The sequence below is a fragment of the Hyla sarda genome, unplaced genomic scaffold, assembly GCF_029499605.1.
Source record: "Hyla sarda isolate aHylSar1 unplaced genomic scaffold, aHylSar1.hap1 scaffold_126, whole genome shotgun sequence".
Classification (NCBI taxonomy): Eukaryota; Metazoa; Chordata; class Amphibia; order Anura; family Hylidae; genus Hyla; species Hyla sarda.
The window spans coordinates 492,351-513,112 of record NW_026607881.1 but is presented as its reverse complement, the minus strand read 5'-3'; the positions used below and the strand labels follow the sequence as shown (position 1 = coordinate 513,112).

The window sequence follows — 20,762 nt, the reverse complement described above, 5'->3', positions numbered from 1 at the left end:
GTCTGTATGTATAGAGGGGGGATAAGTGTGAGAGACGTCTGTATGTAATAGAGGGGGGGGGATAAGTGTGAGAGACGTCTGTATGTAATAGAGGGGGGGGATAAGTGTGAGAGACGTCTGTATGTAATAGATGGGGGGGATAAGTGTGAGAGACGTCTGTATGTAATAGAGGGGGGGATAAGTGTGAGAGACGTCTGTATGTAATAGAGGGGGGGATAAGTGTGAGAGACGTCTGTATGTAATAGAGGGGGGGATAAGTGTGAGAGACGTCTGTATGTAATAGAGGGGGGGATAAGTGTGAGAGACGTCTGTATGTAATAGAGGGGGGGGATAAGTGTGAGAGACGTCTGTATGTAATAGATGGGGGGGATAAGTGTGAGAGACGTCTGTATGTAATAGAGGGGGGGGATAAGTGTGAGAGACGTCTGTATTTAATAGAGGGAGGGGATACGTGTGAGAGACGTCTGTATGTAATAGACGGGGGGGGATAAGTGTGAGAGACGTCTGTATGTAATAGAGGGGGGGAGGATAAGTGTGAGGACGACTGTATGTAATTGAGGGGGGGGATAAGTGTGAGAGACGTCTGTATGTAATAGAGGGGGGGATAAGTGTGAGAGAGACGTCTGTATGTAATAGAGGGGGGGAGGATAAGTGTGAGAGACGTCTGTATGTAATTGAGGGGGGGATAAGTGTGAGAGACGTCTGTATGTAATAGAGGGGGAGGATAAGTGTGAGAGACGTCTGTATGTAATAGAGGGGGGGGATAAGTGTGAGAGACGTCTGTATGTAATTGAGGGGGGATAAGTGTGAGAGACGTCTGTATGTAATAGAGGGGGAGGATAAGTGTGAGAGATGTCTGTATGTAATAGAGGGGGGGATAAGTGTGAGAGACGTCTGTATGTAATAGAGGGGGGGATAAGTGTGAGAGACGTCTGTATGTAATAGATGGGAGGGGATAAGTGTGAGAGACGTCTGTATGTAATAGAGGGGGGGGATAAGTGTGAGAGACGTCTGTATGTAATAGAGGGGGGGGGGATAAGTGTGAGAGACGTCTGTAAGTAATAGAGGGGGGGGATAAGTGTGAGAGACGTCTGTATGTAATAGAGGGGGGGGATAAGTGTGAGAGACGTCTGTATGTCATAGAGGGGGGATAAGTGTGAGAGACGTCTGTATGTAAAAGAGGGGGGGGATAAGTGTGAGAGACGTCTGTATGTAATAGAGGGGGGATAAGTGTGAGAGACGTCTGTATGTAATAGAGGGGGGATAAGTGTGAGAGACGTCTGTATGTAATAGAGGGGGTGGGATAAGTGTGAGAGACGTCTGTATGTAATAGAGGGGGGGGGGATAAGTGTGAGAGACGTCTGTATGTAATAGAGGGGGGGATAAGTGTGAGAGACGTCTGTATGTAATAGAGGGGGGTATAAGTGTGAGAGATGTCTGTATGTAATAGAGGGGGGGATAAGTGTGAGAGACGTCTGTATGTAATAGAGGGGGGGGGGGATAAGTGTGAGAGACGTCTGTATGTAATAGAGGGGGGGGATAAGTGTGAGAGACGTCTGTATGTAATAGAGGGGGGATAAGTGTGAGAGACGTCTGTATGTAATAGAGGGGGGGGATAAGTGTGAGAGACGTCTGTATGTAATAGAGGGGGGATAAGTGTGAGAGACGTCTGTATGTAATAGAGGGGGGGATAAGTGTGAGAGACGTCTGTATGTAATAGAGGGGGGATAAGTGTGAGAGACGTCTGTATGTAATAGAGGGGGGATAAGTGTGAGAGACGTCTGTATGTAATAGAGGGGGGGATAAGTGTGAGAGACGTCTGTATGTAATAGAGGGGGGGGGGGATAAGTGTGAGAGACGTCTGTATGTAATAGAGGGGGGGGGATAAGTGTGAGAGACGTCTGTATGTAATAGATGGGGGGGATAAGTGTGAGAGACGTCTGTATGTAATAGAGGGGGGGGATAAGTGTGAGAGACGTCTGTATGTAATAGAAGGGGGGAAAAGTGTGAGAGACGTCTGTATGTAATAGAGGGGGGGATAAGTGTGAGAGACGTCTGTATGTAATAGATGGGGGGGATAAGTGTGAGAGACGTCTGTATGTAATAGATGGGGGGGATAAGTGTGAGAGACGTCTGTATGTAATAGATGGGGGTGAAGTGTGAGAGACGTCTGTATTTAATAGAGGGAGGGGATACGTGTGAGAGACGTCTGTAAGTAATAGAGGGGGGGGGATAAGTGTGAGAGACGTCTGTATGTAATAGAGGGGGGGGATAAGTGTGAGAGACGTCTGTATGTAATAGAGGGGGGGATAAGTGTGAGAGACGTCTGTATGTAATAGAGGGGGTGGGATAAGTGTGAGAGACGTCTGTATGTAATAGAGGGGGGGGGGGATAAGTGTGAGAGACGTCTGTATGTAATAGAGGGGGGGATAAGTGTGAGAGACGTCTGTATGTAATAGAGGGGGGTATAAGTGTGAGAGATGTCTGTATGTAATAGAGGGGGGGATAAGTGTGAGAGACGTCTGTATGTAATAGAGGGGGGGGGATAAGTGTGAGAGACGTCTGTATGTAATAGAGGGGGGGGATAAGTGTGAGAGACGTCTGTATGTAATAGAGGGGGGGGGGATAAGTGTGAGAGACGTCTGTATGTAATAGAGGGGGGGGATAAGTGTGAGAGACGTCTGTATGTAATAGAGGGGGGATAAGTGTGAGAGACGTCTGTATGTAATAGAGGGGGGGGATAAGTGTGAGAGACGTCTGTATGTAATAGAGGGGGGATAAGTGTGAGAGACGTCTGTATGTAATAGAGGGGGGGATAAGTGTGAGAGACGTCTGTATGTAATAGAGGGGGGATAAGTGTGAGAGACGTCTGTATGTAATAGAGGGGGGATAAGTGTGAGAGACGTCTGTATGTAATAGAGGGGGGGATAAGTGTGAGAGACGTCTGTATGTAATAGAGGGGGGGGGATAAGTGTGAGAGACGTCTGTATGTAATAGAGGGGGGGGGATAAGTGTGAGAGACGTCTGTATGTAATAGATGGGGGGGATAAGTGTGAGAGACGTCTGTATGTAATAGAGGGGGGGGATAAGTGTGAGAGACGTCTGTATGTAATAGAAGGGGGGATAAGTGTGAGAGAAGTCTGTATGTAATAGAGGGGGGGGATAAGTGTGAGAGACGTCTGTATGTAATAGATGGGGGGGATAAGTGTGAGAGACGTCTGTATGTAATAGATGGGGGGATAAGTGTGAGAGACGTCTGTATGTAATAGAGGGGGGGATAAGTGTGAGAGACGTCTGTATGTAATAGAGGGGGGGGATAAGTGTGAGAGACGTCTGTATGTAATAGAGGGGGGATAAGTGTGAGAGACGTCTATATGTAATAGAGGGGGGGATAAGTGTGAGAGATGTCTGTATGTAATAGATGGGGGGGATAAGTGTGAGAGACGTCTGTATGTAATAGATGGGGGGGATAAGTGTGAGAGATGTCTGTATGTAATAGATGGGGGGGATAAGTGTGAGAGATGTCTGTATGTAATAGAGGGGGGGATAAGTTGTGAGAGATGTCTGTATGTAATAGAGGGGGGTATAAGTGTGAGAGACGTCTGTATGTAATAGAGGGGGGGGGAGGATAAGTGTGAGAGACGTCTGTATGTAATAGAGGGAGGGGATAAGTGTGAGAGATGTCTGTATGTAATAGAGGGGGGGTATAAGTGTGAGAGACGTCTGTATGTAATAGATGGGGGGGATAAGTGTGAGAGACGTCTGTATGTAATAGAGGGGGGGATAAGTGTGAGAGACGTCTGTATGTAATAGAGGGGGGGATAAGTGTGAGAGACGTCTGTATGTAATAGAGGGGGGGATAAGTGTGAGAGACGTCTGTATGTAATAGAGGGGGGGGGGGGGATAGCTGTGAGACGTCATAATTCAATGTTACTCATATCATGTCTGCGCTCACTATTCTGCTGTAACATCATGTCTTCTGTTCCATAGCTGCGCTCACTCTTCTGCTCTTATATCATGCCTTCTCTTCCAGAGCTGCACTCACTATTCTGCTGTTATATCATGCATTTCCCTCCAGAGCTGCGCTCACTATTCTGCTGTTATATCATGTCTTATCCTCCACAGCTGCGCTCACTATTCTGCTGTTATATCATGTCTTATCCTCCAGAGCTGCGCTCACTATTCTGCTGTTATATCATGTCTTCCCCTCCAGAGCTGCACTTACTATTCTGCTCTCATATTATGTCTTCTCCTCCAGAGCTGCACTCACTATTCTGCTGTTATATCATGTCTTCTCCTCCAGAGCTGCACTCACTATTCTGCTGTTACATCATGTCTTCTCCTCCAGAGCTGCACTCACTATTCTGCTGTTACATCATGTCTTATCCTCCAGAAACTGCACTCACTATTCTGCTGTTACATCATGCTTTCTCCTCCAGAGCTGCGCTCACTATTCTGCTGTTACATCATGCTTTCTCCTCCAGAGCTGCTCTCACTATTCTGCTCTTATATCATGTCTTCTCCTCCAGAGCTGCGCTCACTATTCTGCTCTTATATCATGCTTTCTCCTCCAGAACTGCGCTCACTATTCTGCTGTTAAATCATGCTTTCTCCTCCAGAGCTGCTCTCACTATTCTGCTCTTATATCATGTCTTCCACTCCAGAGCTGCACTCACTATTCTGCTGTTATATCATGTTTTCTCCTCCAGAGCTGCGCTCACTATTCTGCTCTTATATCATGCTTTCTTCTCCAGAGCTGTGCTCACTATTCTGCTGTTAAACCATGTCTTCTCCTCCAGAGCTGCACTCACTATTCTGCTCTTATATCATGTCTTATCCTCCAGAGCTGCACTCACTATTCTGCTGTTACATCATGTCTTTCACTCCAGAGCTGCACTCACTATTCTGCTGTTACATCATGTCTTTCACTCCAGAGCTGCACTCAATATTCTGCTGTTATATCATGCTTTCTCCTCCAGAGCTGCGCTCACTATTCTGCTCTTATATCATGCTTTCTCCTCCAGAGCTGCGCTCACTATTCTCCTGTCATCCTATGCTATGAGGGGTATACGTGATGTGACCTCTCACCTCCAGGAAGCGGGATATGTCCCTTTTATCGCTGATGCCCATGGCCACCACGTTCTCAAACAGCCAGAAGAACGGCCGCTCGTCTCCTTCCTTCGGTCGGGCTTCATGGAGCAGACGGTAAAACTCGAAAAACAGGCGTCCTGTGCCCTCTGTGGAGAGAGGGGGGGGGGGGGGGGTCACCATGGGGGGAGGGTCCAGAATATGGGAAACAATATAATCCTAGAGCTGAGGAACATCCCTGGAAAGACATGTGACCTACTACTACTACCCCCAATATACTATACCAGTGCTGTGTAATACTACTACTACCCCCATTATACTATACCAGTGCTGTGTAATACTACTACTACCCCCATTATACTATACCAGTGCTGTGTAATACTACTACCCCCATTATACTATACCAATGCTGTGTAATACTACTACTCCCATTATACTATACCAGTGCTGTGTAATACTACTACTACCCCATTATACTATACCAGTGCTGTGTAATATCTACTACTACCCCCATTATACTATACCAGTGCTGTGTAATACTACTACTACCCCCAATATACTATACCAGTGCTGTGTAATACTACCCCCAATATACTATACCAGTGCTGTGTAATACTACTACTACCCCATTATACTATACCAGTGCTGTGTAATACTACTACTACCCCCAATATACTATACCAGTGCTGTGTAATACTACTACCCCCCATTATACTATACCAGTGCTGTGTAATACTACTACTACCCCCAATATACTATACCAGTGCTGTGTAATACTACTACCCCCATTATACTATACCAGTGCTGTGTAATACTACTACTACCCCCATTATACTATACCAGTGCTGTGTAATACTACTACCCCCATTATACTATACCAGTGCTGTGTAATACTACTACCCCCATTATACTATACCAATGCTGTGTAATACTACTACTCCCATTATACTATACCAGTGCTGTGTAATACTACTACTACCCCCATTATACTATACCAGTGCTGTGTAATACTACTACTACTACCCCCATTATACTATACCAGTGCTGTGTAATACTACTACTCCCATTATACTATACCAGTGCTGTGTAATACTACTACTACCCCCATTATACTATACCAGTGCTGTGTAATACTACTACTACCCCCCAATATACTATACCAGTGCTGTGTAATACTACTACTACTACCCCCATTATACTATACCAGTGCTGTGTAATACTACTACCCCCATTATACTATACCAGTGCTGTGTAATACTACTACCCCCATTATACTATACCAGTGCTGTGTAATACTACTACCCCATTATACTATACCAGTGCTGTGTAATACTACTACCCCCATTATACTATCCCAGTGCTGTGTAATACTACTACCCCATTATACTATACCAGTGCTGTGTAATACTACTACTACCCCCATTATACTTTACCAGTGCTGTGTACTACTACTACCCCCATTATACTATACCAGTGCTGTGTAATACTACTACTACCCCCATTATACTATACCAGTGCTGTGTAATACTACTACCCCCAATATACTAATACCAGTGCTGTGTAATACTACTACCCCCATTATACTATACCAGTGCTGTGTAATACTACTACCCCCATTATACTATACCAGTGCTGTGTAATACTACTACCCCCATTATACTATACCAGTGCTGTGTAATACTACTACTACCCCCATTATACTATACCAGTGCTGTGTAATACTACTACCCCCATTATACTATACCAGTGCTGTGTAATACTACTACCCCCATTATACTATCCCAGTGCTGTGTAATACTACTACCCCCATTATACTATACCAGTGCTGTGTAATACTACTACTACCCCCATTATACTATACCAGTGCTGTGTACTACTACTACCCCCATTATACTATACCAGTGCTGTGTAATACTACTACTACCCCCATTATACTATACCAGTGCTGTGTAATACTACTACCCCCAATATACTATACCAGTGCTGTGTAATACTACTACCCCCATTATACTATACCAGTGCTGTGTAATACTACTACCCCCCATTATACTATACCAGTGCTGTGTAATACTACTACCCCCATTATACTATACCAGTGCTGTGTAATACTACTACTACCCCCATTATACTATACCAGTGCTGTGTAATACTACTACCCCCATTATACTATACCAGTGCTGTGTAATACTACTACCCCCATTATACTATACCAGTGCTGTGTAATACTACTACTACCCCCATTATACCATACCAGTGCTGTGTACTACTACTACCCCCATTATACTATACCAGTGCTGTGTAATACTACTACTACCCCCATTATACTATACCAGTGCTGTGTAATACTACTACTACCCCCATTATACTATACCAGTGCTGTGTAATACTACTACTACCCCCATTATACTATACCAGTGCTGTGTACTACTACTACCCCCATTATACTATACCAGTGCTGTGTAATACTACTACTACCCCCATTATACTATACCAGTGCTGTGTAATACTACTACCCCCATTATACTATACCAGTGCTGTGTAATACTACTACCCCATTATACTATACCAGTGCTGTGTACTACTACTATCCCCATTATACTATACCAGTGCTGTGTAATACTACTACCCCCATTATACTATACCAGTGCTGTGTAATACTACTACTACCCCCAATATACTATACCAGTGCTGTGTAATACTACTACTACCCCCATTATACTATACCAGTGCTGTGTAATACTACTACCCCCATTATACTATACCAGTGCTGTGTAATACTACTACCCCCATTATACTATACCAGTGCCGTGTAATACTACTACCCCTATTATACTATACCAGTGCTGTGTAATACTACTACCCCATTATACTATACCAGTGCTGTGTAATACTACTACCCCCATTATACTATACCAGTGCTGTGTAATACTACTACCCCCATTATACTATACCAGTGCTGTGTAATACTACTACCCCCATTTATACTATACCAGTGCTGTGTAATACTACTACTACCCCCATTATACTATACCAGTGCTGTGTAATACTACTACCCCCATTATACTATACCAGTGCTGTGTAATACTACTACTACCCCCATTATACTATACCAGTGCTGTGTAATACTACTACCCCCATTATACTATCCCAGTGCTGTGTAATACTACTACCCCCATTATACTATACCAGTGCTGTGTAATACTACTACTACCCCCATTATACTATACCAGTGCTGTGTAATACTACTACTACCCCCATTATACTATACCAGTGCTGTGTAATACTACTACCCCAATATACTATACCAGTGCTGTGTAATACTACTACCCCCATTATACTATACCAGTGCTGTGTAATACTACTACTACCCCCATTATACTATACCAGTGCTGTGTACTACTACCCCCATTATACTATACCAGTGCTGTGTAATACTACTACTACCCCCATTATACTATACCAGTGCTGTGTAATACTACTACTACCCCCAATATACTATACCAGTGCTGTGTAATACTACTACTACCCCCATTATACTATACCAGTGCTGTGTACTACTACTACCCCCATTATACTATACCAGTGCTGTGTAATACTACTACTACCCCCATTATACTATACCAGTGCTGTGTAATACTACTATCCCCCATTATACTATACCAGTGCTGTGTAATACTACTACTACCCCCATTATACTATACCAGTGCTGTGTAATACTACTACTACCCCCATTATACTATACCAGTGCTGTGTAATACTACTACCCCCATTATACTATACCAGTGCTGTGTAATACTACTACTACCCCCATTATACTATACCAGTGCTGTGTAATACTACTACTACCCCCATTATACTATACCAGTGCTGTGTAATACTACTACTACCCCAATATACTATACCAGTGCTGTGTAATACTACTACTACCCCCATTATACTATACCAGTGCTGTGTACTACTACTACCCCCATTATACTATACCAGTGCTGTGTAATACTACTACTACCCCCATTATACTATACCAGTGCTGTGTAATACTACTACCCCCATTATACTATACCAGTGCTGTGTAATACTACTACCCCCAATATACTATACCAGTGCTGTGTAATACTACTACCCCCATTATACTATACCAGTGCTGTGTAATACTACTACCCCCATTATACTATACCAGTGCTGTGTAATACTACTACTACCCCCATTATACTATACCAGTGCTGTGTAATACAACTACCCCCATTATACTATACCAGTGCTGTGTAATACTACTACCCCCATTATACTATACCAGTGCTGTGTAATACTACTACCCCCAATATACTATACCAGTGCTGTGTAATACTACTACCCCCATTATACTATACCAGTGCTGTGTAATACTACTACCCCCATTATACTATACCAGTGCTGTGTAATACTACTACCCCCATTATACTATACCAGTGCTGTGTAATACTACTACCCCCATTATACTATACCAGTGCTGTGTAATACTACTACCCCCATTATACTATACCAGTGCTGTGTAATACTACTACTACCCCCATTATACTATACCAGTGCTGTGTAATACTACTACCCCCATTATACTATACCAGTGCTGTGTAATACTACTACCCCCATTATACTATACCAGTGCTGTGTAATACTACTACCCCCATTATACTATACCAGTGCTGTGTAATACTACTACCCCCATTATACTATACCAGTGCTGTGTAATACTACTACTACCCCCATTATACTATACCAGTGCTGTGTAATACTACTACTACCCCCAATATACTATATCAGTGCTGTGTAATACTACTACTACCCCCATTATACTATACCAGTGCTGTGTAATACTACTACCCCCAATATACTATACCAGTGCTGTGTAATACTACTATCCCCATTATACTAAACCAGTGCTGTGTAATACTACTACTCCCATTATACTATACCAGTGCTGTGTAATACTACTACTACCCCCATTATACTATACCAGTGCTGTGTAATACTACTACCCCCATTATACTATACCAGTACTGTGTAATACTACTACTACCCCCATTATACTATACCAGTGCTGTGTAATACTACTAGCCCCCATTATACTATACCAGTACTGTGTAATACTACTACTACCCCCATTATACTATACCAGTACTGTGTAATACTACTACTACCCCCATTATACTATACCAGTACTGTGTAATACTACTACTACCCCCATTATACTATACCAGTGCTGTGTAATACTACTACTCCCATTATACTATACCAGTGCTGTGTAATACTACTACCCCCATTATACTATACCAGTGCTGTGTAATACTACTACTACCCCCATTATACTATACCAGTGCTGTGTAATACTACTACTCCCATTATACTATACCAGTGCTGTGTAATACTACTACCACCATTATACTATACCAGTGCTGTGTAATACTACTACCCCCATTATACTATACCAGTGCTGTGTAATACTACTACTACCCCCATTATACTATACCAGTGCTGTGTAATACTACTACTACCCCCATTATACTATACCAGTGCTGTGTAATACTACTACCCCCATTATACTATACCAGTGCTGTGTAATACTACTACCCCCATTATACTATACCAGTGCTGTGTAATACTACTACTCCCATTATACTATACCAGTGCTGTGTAATACTACTACCCCCATTATACTATACCAGTGCTGTGTAATACTACTACTACCCCCATTATACTATACCAGTGCTGTGTAATACTACTACTACCCCCATTATACTATACCAGTGCTGTGTAATACTACTACTACCCCCATTATACTATACCAGTGCTGTGTACTACTACTACCCCCATTATACTATACCAGTGCTGTGTAATACTACTACTACCCCCATTATACTATACCAGTGCTGTGTAATACTACTACTACCCCCATTATACTATACCAGTGCTGTGTAATACTACTACCCCATTATACTATACCAGTGCTGTGTAATACTACTACCCCATTATACTATACCAGTGCTGTGTAATACTACTACTACCCCCATTATACTATACCAGTGCTGTGTAATACTACTACTACCCCCAATATACTATACCAGTGCTGTGTAATACTACTACTACCCCCATTATACTATACCAGTGCTGTGTAATACTACTACCCCCATTATACTATACCAGTGCTGTGTAATACTACTACCCCCATTATACTATACCAGTGCCGTGTAATACTACTACCCCTATTATACTATACCAGTGCTGTGTAATACTACTACCCCCATTATACTATACCAGTGCTGTGTAATACTACTACCCCCATTATACTATACCAGTGCTGTGTAATACTACTACCCCCATTATACTATACCAGTGCTGTGTAATACTACTACCCCCATTATACTATACCAGTGCTGTGTAATACTACTACTACCCCCATTATACTATACCAGTGCTGTGTAATACTACTACTACCCCCATTATACTATACCAGTGCTGTGTAATACTACTACCCCCATTATACTATCCCAGTGCTGTGTAATACTACTACCCCCATTATACTATACCAGTGCTGTGTAATACTACTACTACCCCCATTATACTATACCAGTGCTGTGTAATACTACTACTACCCCCATTATACTATACCAGTGCTGTGTAATACTACTACCCCCAATATACTATACCAGTGCTGTGTAATACTACTACCCCCATTATACTATACCAGTGCTGTGTAATACTACTACTACCCCCATTATACTATACCAGTGCTGTGTAATACTACTACTACCCCCATTATACTATACCAGTGCTGTGTACTACTACTACCCCCATTATACTATACCAGTGCTGTGTAATACTACTACTACCCCCATTATACTATACCAGTGCTGTGTAATACTACTACTACCCCCAATATACTATACCAGTGCTGTGTAATACTACTACTACCCCCATTATACTATACCAGTGCTGTGTACTACTACTACCCCCATTATACTATACCAGTGCTGTGTAATACTACTACTACCCCCATTATACTATACCAGTGCTGTGTAATACTACTATCCCCATTATACTATACCAGTGCTGTGTAATACTACTACCCCCATTATACTATACCAGTGCTGTGTAATACTACTACTACCCCCAATATACTATACCAGTGCTGTGTAATACTACTACTACCCCCATTATACTATACCAGTGCTGTGTACTACTACTACCCCCATTATACTATACCAGTGCTGTGTAATACTACTACTACCCCCATTATACTATACCAGTGCTGTGTAATACTACTACCCCCATTATACTATACCAGTGCTGTGTAATACTACTACCCCCAATATACTATACCAGTGCTGTGTAATACTACTACCCCCATTATACTATACCAGTGCTGTGTAATACTACTACCCCCATTATACTATACCAGTGCTGTGTAATACTACTACTACCCCCATTATACTATACCAGTGCTGTGTAATACTACTACCCCCATTATACTATACCAGTGCTGTGTAATACTACTACCCCCATTATACTATACCAGTGCTGTGTAATACTACTACTACCCCCATTATACTATACCAGTGCTGTGTAATACTACTACCCCCATTATACTATACCAGTGCTGTGTAATACTACTACCCCCATTATACTATACCAGTGCTGTGTAATACTACTACCCCCATTATACTATACCAGTGCTGTGTAATACTACTACCCCCATTATACTATACCAGTGCTGTGTAATACTACTACTACCCCCATTATACTATACCAGTGCTGTGTAATACTACTACTACCCCCAATATACTATATCAGTGCTGTGTAATACTACTACTACCCCCATTATACTATACCAGTGCTGTGTAATACTACTACCCCCAATATACTATACCAGTGCTGTGTAATACTACTATCCCCATTATACTAAACCAGTGCTGTGTAATACTACTACTCCCATTATACTATACCAGTGCTGTGTAATACTACTACTACCCCCATTATACTATACCAGTGCTGTGTAATACTACTACCCCCATTATACTATACCAGTACTGTGTAATACTACTACTACCCCCATTATACTATACCAGTGCTGTGTAATACTACTAGCCCCATTATACTATACCAGTACTGTGTAATACTACTACTACCCCCATTATACTATACCAGTACTGTGTAATACTACTACTACCCCCATTATACTATACCAGTACTGTGTAATACTACTACTACCCCCATTATACTATACCAGTGCTGTGTAATACTACTAGCCCCATTATACTATACCAGTGCTGTGTAATACTACTACTCCCATTATACTATACCAGTGCTGTGTAATACTACTACCCCCATTATACTATACCAGTGCTGTGTAATACTACTACTACCCCCATTATACTATACCAGTGCTGTGTAATACTACTACTCCCATTATACTATACCAGTGCTGTGTAATACTACTACCACCATTATACTATACCAGTGCTGTGTAATACTACTACCCCCATTATACTATACCAGTGCTGTGTAATACTACTACTACCCCCATTATACTATACCAGTGCTGTGTAATACTACTACTACCCCCATTATACTATACCAGTGCTGTGTAATACTACTACCCCCATTATACTATACCAAGTGCTGTGTAATACTACTACCCCCATTATACTATACCAGTGCTGTGTAATACTACTACTACCCCCATTATACTATACCAGTGCTGTGTAATACTACTACCCCCATTATACTATACCAGTGCTGTGTAATACTACTACTACCCCCATTATACTATACCAGTGCTGTGTAATACTACTACCCCCATTATACTATACCAGTGCTGTGTAATACTACTACTACCCCCATTATACTATACCAGTGCTGTGTAATACTACTACTACCCCCATTATACTATACCAGTGCTGTGTAATACTACTACTACCCCCATTATACTATACCAGTGCTGTGTAATACTACTACCCCCATTATACTATACCAGTGCTGTGTAATACTACTACCCCCATTATACTATACCAGTGCTGTGTAATACTACTACCCCCATTATACTATACCAGTGCTGTGTAATACTACTACCCCCATTATACTATACCAGTGCTGTGTAATACTACTACTACCCCCATTATACTATACCAGTGCTGTGTAATACTACTACCCCCATTATACTATACCAGTGCTGTGTACTACTACTACCCCCATTATACTATACCAGTGCTGTGTAATACTACTACCCCCATTATACTATACCAGTGCTGTGTAATACTACTACCCCCATGATACTATACCAGCGCTATGTAATACAACTACCCCCATTATACTATACCAGTGCCGTGTAATACTACTACTACCCCCATTATACTATACCAGTGCCGTGTAATACTACTACCCCCATTATACTATACCAGTGCTGTGTAATACTACTACTACCCCCATTATACTATACCAGTGCTGTGTAATACTACTACCCCCATTATACTATACCAGTGCTGTGTAATACTACTACTACCCCCATTATACTATACCAGTGCTGTGTAATACTACTACCCCCATTATACTATACCAGTGCTGTGTACTACTACTACCCCCAATATACTATACCAGTGCTGTGTAATACTACTACTACCCCCAATATACTATACCAGTGCTGTGTAATACTACTACCCCCATTATACTATACCAGTGCTGTGTAATACTACTACCCCCATTATACTATACCAGTGCTGTGTAATACTACTACCCCCATTATACTATACCAGTGCTGTGTAATACTACTACCCCCATTATACTATACCAGCGCTATGTAATACAACTACCCCCATTATACTATACCAGTGCTGTGTAATACTACTACTACCCCCATTATACTATACCAGTGCTGTGTACTACTACTACCCCCAATATACTATACCAGTGCTGTGTAATACTACTACTACCCCCATTATACTATACCAGTGCTGTGTAATACTACTACCCCCATTATACTATACCAGTGCTGTGTAATACTACTACTACCCTCATTATACTATACCAGTGCTGTGTAATACTACTACTACCCCCATTATACTATACCAGTGCTGTGTACTACTACTACCCCCAATATACTATACCAGTGCTGTGTACTACTACTACCCCCATTATACTATACCAGTGCTGTGTAATACTACTACCCCCATTATAATATACCAGTGCTGTGTAATACTACTACCCCCAATATACTATACCAGTGCTGTGTAATACTACTACTACCCCCATTATACTATACCAGTGCTGTGTAATACTACTACCCCCATTATACTATACCAGTGCTGTGTAATACTACTACCCCCATTATACTATACCAGTGCTGTGTAATACTACTACCACCATTATACTATACCAGTGCTGTGTAATACTACTACCCCCATTATACTATACCAGTGCTGTGTAATACTACTACCCCCATTATACTATACCAGTGCTGTGTAATACTACTACCCCCATTATACTATACCAGTGCTGTGTAATACTACTACTACCCCCAATATACTATACCAGTGCTGTGTAATACTACTACCCCCATTATACTATACCAGTGCTGTGTAATACTACTACCCCCATTATACTATACCAGTGCTGTGTAATACTACTACTACCCCCATTATACTATACCAGTGCTGTGTACTACTACTACCCCCATTATACTATACCAGTGCTGTGTAATACTACTACTACCCCCATTATACTATACCAGTGCTGTGTAATACTACTACTACCCCCATTATACTATACCAGTGCTGTGTAATACTACTACTACCCCCATTATACTATACCAGTGCTGTGTAATACTACTACTACCCCCATTATACTATACCAGTGCTGTGTAATACTACTACTACCCCCATTATACTATACCAGTGCTGTGTAATACTACTACCCCCATTATACTATACCAGTGCTGTGTAATACTACTACCCCCATTATACTATACCAGTGCTGTGTAATACTACTACCACCATTATACTATACCAGTGCTGTGTACTACTACTACCCCCATTATACTATACCAGTGCTGTGTAATACTACTACTACCCCCCATTATACTATACCAGTGCTGTGTAATACTACTACCACCATTATACTATACCAGTGCTGTGTAATACTACTACCCCCAATATACTATACCAGTGCTGTGTATTACTACTACCCCCATTATACTATACCAGTGCTGTGTAATACTACTACTACCCCCATTATACTATACCAGTGCTGTGTAATACTACTACCCCCATTATACTATACCAGTGCTGTGTAATACTACTACCCCCATTATACTATACCAGTGTTGTGTAATACTACTACCCCCATTATACTATACCAGTGTTGTGTAATACTACTACCCCCATTATACTATACCAGTGCTGTGTAATACTACTACCCCCATTATACTATACCAGTGCTGTGTACTACTACTACTACCCCCATTATACTATACCAGTTCTGTGTAATACTACTACCCCCATTATACTATACCAGTGCTGTGTAATACTACTACCCCCATTATACTATACCAGTGCTGTTTACTACTACTACCCCCATTATACTATACCAGTGCTGTGTAATACTACTACTACCCCCATTATACTATACCAGTGCTGTGTACTACTACTACCCCCATTATACTATACCAGTACTGTGTAATACTACTACCCCCATTATACTATACCAGTGCTGTGTAATACTACTACTACCCCCATTATACTATACCAGTGCTGTGTAATACTACTACCCCCAATATACTATACCAGTGCTGTGTAATACTACTACCCCCATTATACTATACCAGTGCTGTGTAATACTACTACCCCCAATATACTATACCAGTGCTGTGTAATACTACTACTACCCCCATTATACTATACCAGTGCTGTGTAATACTACTACTACCCCCATTATACTATACCAGTGCTGTGTAATACTACTACCCCCAATATACTATACCAGTGCTGTGTAATACTACTACCCCCAATATACTATACCAGTGCTGTGTAATACTACTACCCCCAATATACTATACCAGTGCTGTGTAATACTACTACCCCCATTATACTATACCAGTGCTGTGTACTACTACTACTACCCCCATTATACTATACCAGTGCTGTGTACTACTACTACCCCCATTATACTATACCAGTGCTGTGTAATACTACTACTACCCCCATTATACTATACCAGTGCTGTGTAATACTACTACTACCCCCATTATACTATACCAGTGCTGTGTAATACTACTACTACCCCCATTATACTATACCAGTGCTGTGTAATACTACTACTACCCCCATTATACTATACCAGCGCTATGTAATACAACTACCCCCATTATACTATACCAGTGCTGTGTAATACTACTACTACCCCCATTATACTATACCAGTGCTGTGTAATACTACTACCTCCATTATACTATACCAGTGCTGTGTAATACTACTACCCCCATTATACTATACCAGTGCTGTGTAATACTACTACCCCCATTATACTATACCAGTGCTGTGTAATACTACTACCCCCATTATACTATACCAGTGCTGTGTAATACTACTACCCCCATTATACTATACCAGTGCTGTGTAATACTACTACTACCCCCATTATACTATACCAGTGCTGTGTAATACTACTACTACCCCCATTATACTATACCAGTGCTGTGTAATACTACTACTACCCCCATTATACTATACCAGTGCTGTGTAATACTACTACCTCCATTATACTATACCAGTGCTGTGTAATACTACTACCCCCATTATACTATACCAGTGCTGTGTAATACTACTACCCCCATTATACTATACCAGTGCTGTGTAATACTACTACCCCCATTATACTATACCAGTGCTGTGTAATACTACTACTACCCCCATTATACTATACCAGTGCTGTGTAATACTACTACCCCCATTATACTATACCTATATTTATTGTCCTATAATAACGTTTCCCCATAAACATATTTGGCTGCAGAAATATCTGACCTAATAATTGATATAATTACTGATCCCGCACGGTGAGGGGCGTAAATCCAAATTAAATTCTAAATTCTGATCATGTGACCATTCCAGAAAGATAATTGGAAAAGAAAAAAAATGCATCACTGGAAATTGGCTTTGATTCAAGATCACTGCTTGCTGTCAAAGAATGGAAACATTCTGAGCCCAAAAGAAAAAAATACACCCTGATCGAATACTTCTCGCAGCTGAGAGTTTGTTACAGTTACATCCAGTCTAGACAATCCTCTGTGATTAGATAAACAGCCTGGACTCCAGACTGATACACTGTAACAAACCCTCAGGACAGAAGGAAGATCTGTGCTGCGGATGTGATAGGTGAGCTGCAGTATCAGAGACGGTCCACTAGGTGTCAGCATTGTACAGCACTATTAGACCAGTATTACGGAGCAGTGTAACATTACAGGAGGGGTATGAATACTTCTACAGACATCACATTTACCCTCTGGGAGGAGGAGGCCTAGTGTCTGGTTCTACGTCTACACAACCATTCCCACCCCGCACAGACAACTCCACATACCGAACAGACCTTTCCGTGCTGGATTCACAATGGAAAGATCATTACATGGACTCCCGCCGATCACCAGGTCAAATGGGCCCCATTCATGAATCTGTGGGGACAAGAGGAGGAGTATTAGTGATAGGCAGGAACCACAGTGCAGGATGTAGCAGAGCCGGACCTAGACCGTGCAGGACATAGCAGAGCCGGACCTAGACTGTGCAGGACATAACAGAGCCGGACCTAGACTGTGCAGGACATAGCAGAGCCGGACCTAGACTGTGCAGGACATAACAGAGCCGGACCTAGACTGTGCAGGACATAACAGAGCCGGACCTAGACTGTGCAGGAGACAACAGAGCCGGACCTAGACCGTGCAGGACATAACAGAGCCGGACCTAGACTGTGCAGGACATAACAGAGCCAGACCTAGACTGTGCAGGACATAACAGAGCCGGACCTAGACTGTGCAGGACATAACAGGGCCGGACCTAGACTGTGCAGGACATAACAGAGCCGGACCTAGACTGTGCAGGACATAACAGAGCCGGACCTAGACTGTGCAGGACATAGCAGAGCCGGACCTAGACTGTGCAGGACATAACAGGGCCGGACCTAGACTGTGCAGGACATAACAGAGCCGGACCTAGACTGTGCAGGACATAACAGAGCCGGACCTAGACTGTGCAGGACAAAACAGAGCCGGACCTAGACTGTGCAGGACATAACAGAGCCGGACCTAGACTGTGCAGGACATAACAGAGCCGGACCTAGACTGTGCAGGATGTAGCAGAGCCGGACCTAGACTGTGCAGGACATAACAGAGCCGGACCTAGACTGTGCAGGACATAACAAAGCCGGACCTAGACTGTGCAGGACATAACAGGGCCGGACCTAGACTGTGCAGGACATAACAGAGCCGGACCTAGACTGTGCAGGACATAACAGAGCCGGACCTAGACTGTGCAGGACATAGCAGAGCCGGACCTAGACTGTGCAGGACATAACAGGGCCGGACCTAGACTGTGCAGGACATAACAGAGCCGGACCTAGACTGTGCAGGACATAACAGAGCCGGACCTAGACTGTGCAGGACAAAACAGAGCCGGACCTAGACTGTGCAGGACATAACAGAGCCGGACCTAGACTGTGCAGGACATAACAGAGCCGGACCTAGACTGTGCAGGATGTAGCAGAGCCGGACCTAGACTGTGCAGGACATAACAGAGCCGGACCTAGACTGTGCAGGACATAACAAAGCCGGACCTAGACTGTGCAGGACATAACAGGGCCGGACCTAGACTGTGCAGGACATAACAGAGCCGGACCTAGACTGTGCAGGACATAACAGAGCCGGACCTAGACTGTGCAGGACATAACAGAGCCGGACCTAGACTGTGCAGGACATAACAGAGCCGGACCTAGACTGTGCAGGACATAACAGAGCCGGACCTAGACTGTGCAGGACATAACAGAGCCGGACCTAGACTGTGCAGGATGTAGCAGAGCCGGACCTAGACTGTGCAGGACATAACAGAGCCGGACCTAGACTGTGCAGGACATAACAAAGCCGGACCTAGACTGTGCAGGACATAACAGGGCCGGACCTAGACTGTGCAGGACATAACAGAGCCGGACCTAGACTGTGCAGGACATAACAGAGCCGGACCTAGACTGTGCAGGACATAGCAGAGCCGGACCTAGACTGTGCAGGACATAACAGGGCCGGACCTAGACTGTGCAGGACATAACAGAGCCGGACCTAGACTGTGCAGGACATAACAGAGCCGGACCTAGACTGTGCAGGACAAAACAGAGCCGGACCTAGACTGTGCAGGACATAACAGAGCCGGACCTAGACTGTGCAGGACATAACAGAGCCGGACCTAGACTGTGCAGGATGTAGCAGAGCCGGACCTAGACTGTGCAGGACATAACAGAGCCGGACCTAGACTGTGCAGGACATAACAAAGCCGGACCTAGACTGTGCAGGACATAACAGGGCCGGACCTAGACTGTGCAGGACATAACAGAGCCGGACCTAGACTGTGCAGGACATAACAGAGCCGGACCTAGACTGTGCAGGACATAACAGA

The 20,762-nt window shown here is 43.0% G+C and overlaps 1 protein-coding gene across 6 annotated transcripts in view; it reads right to left on the bottom strand.

Annotated features, from left to right (window-relative positions):
• DNMT3A (DNA methyltransferase 3 alpha) overlaps nt 1-20,762 on the bottom strand; it is a 285,392-nt gene that overhangs the window by 18,874 nt on the left and 245,756 nt on the right. For 5 of the 6 annotated variants that reach the window (XM_056551891.1, XM_056551893.1, XM_056551895.1 and 2 more), the window contains 2 exons: nt 18,688-18,778; nt 5,089-5,237 (listed from right to left, as the gene is read on the bottom strand). In XM_056551891.1, the coding sequence (XP_056407866.1) occupies nt 5,089-5,237; nt 18,688-18,778 (240 nt within the window). The remainder of the gene's footprint in view (nt 1-5,088; nt 5,238-18,687; nt 18,779-20,762) is intronic. The other variant, XM_056551892.1, reaches the window with a different exon arrangement.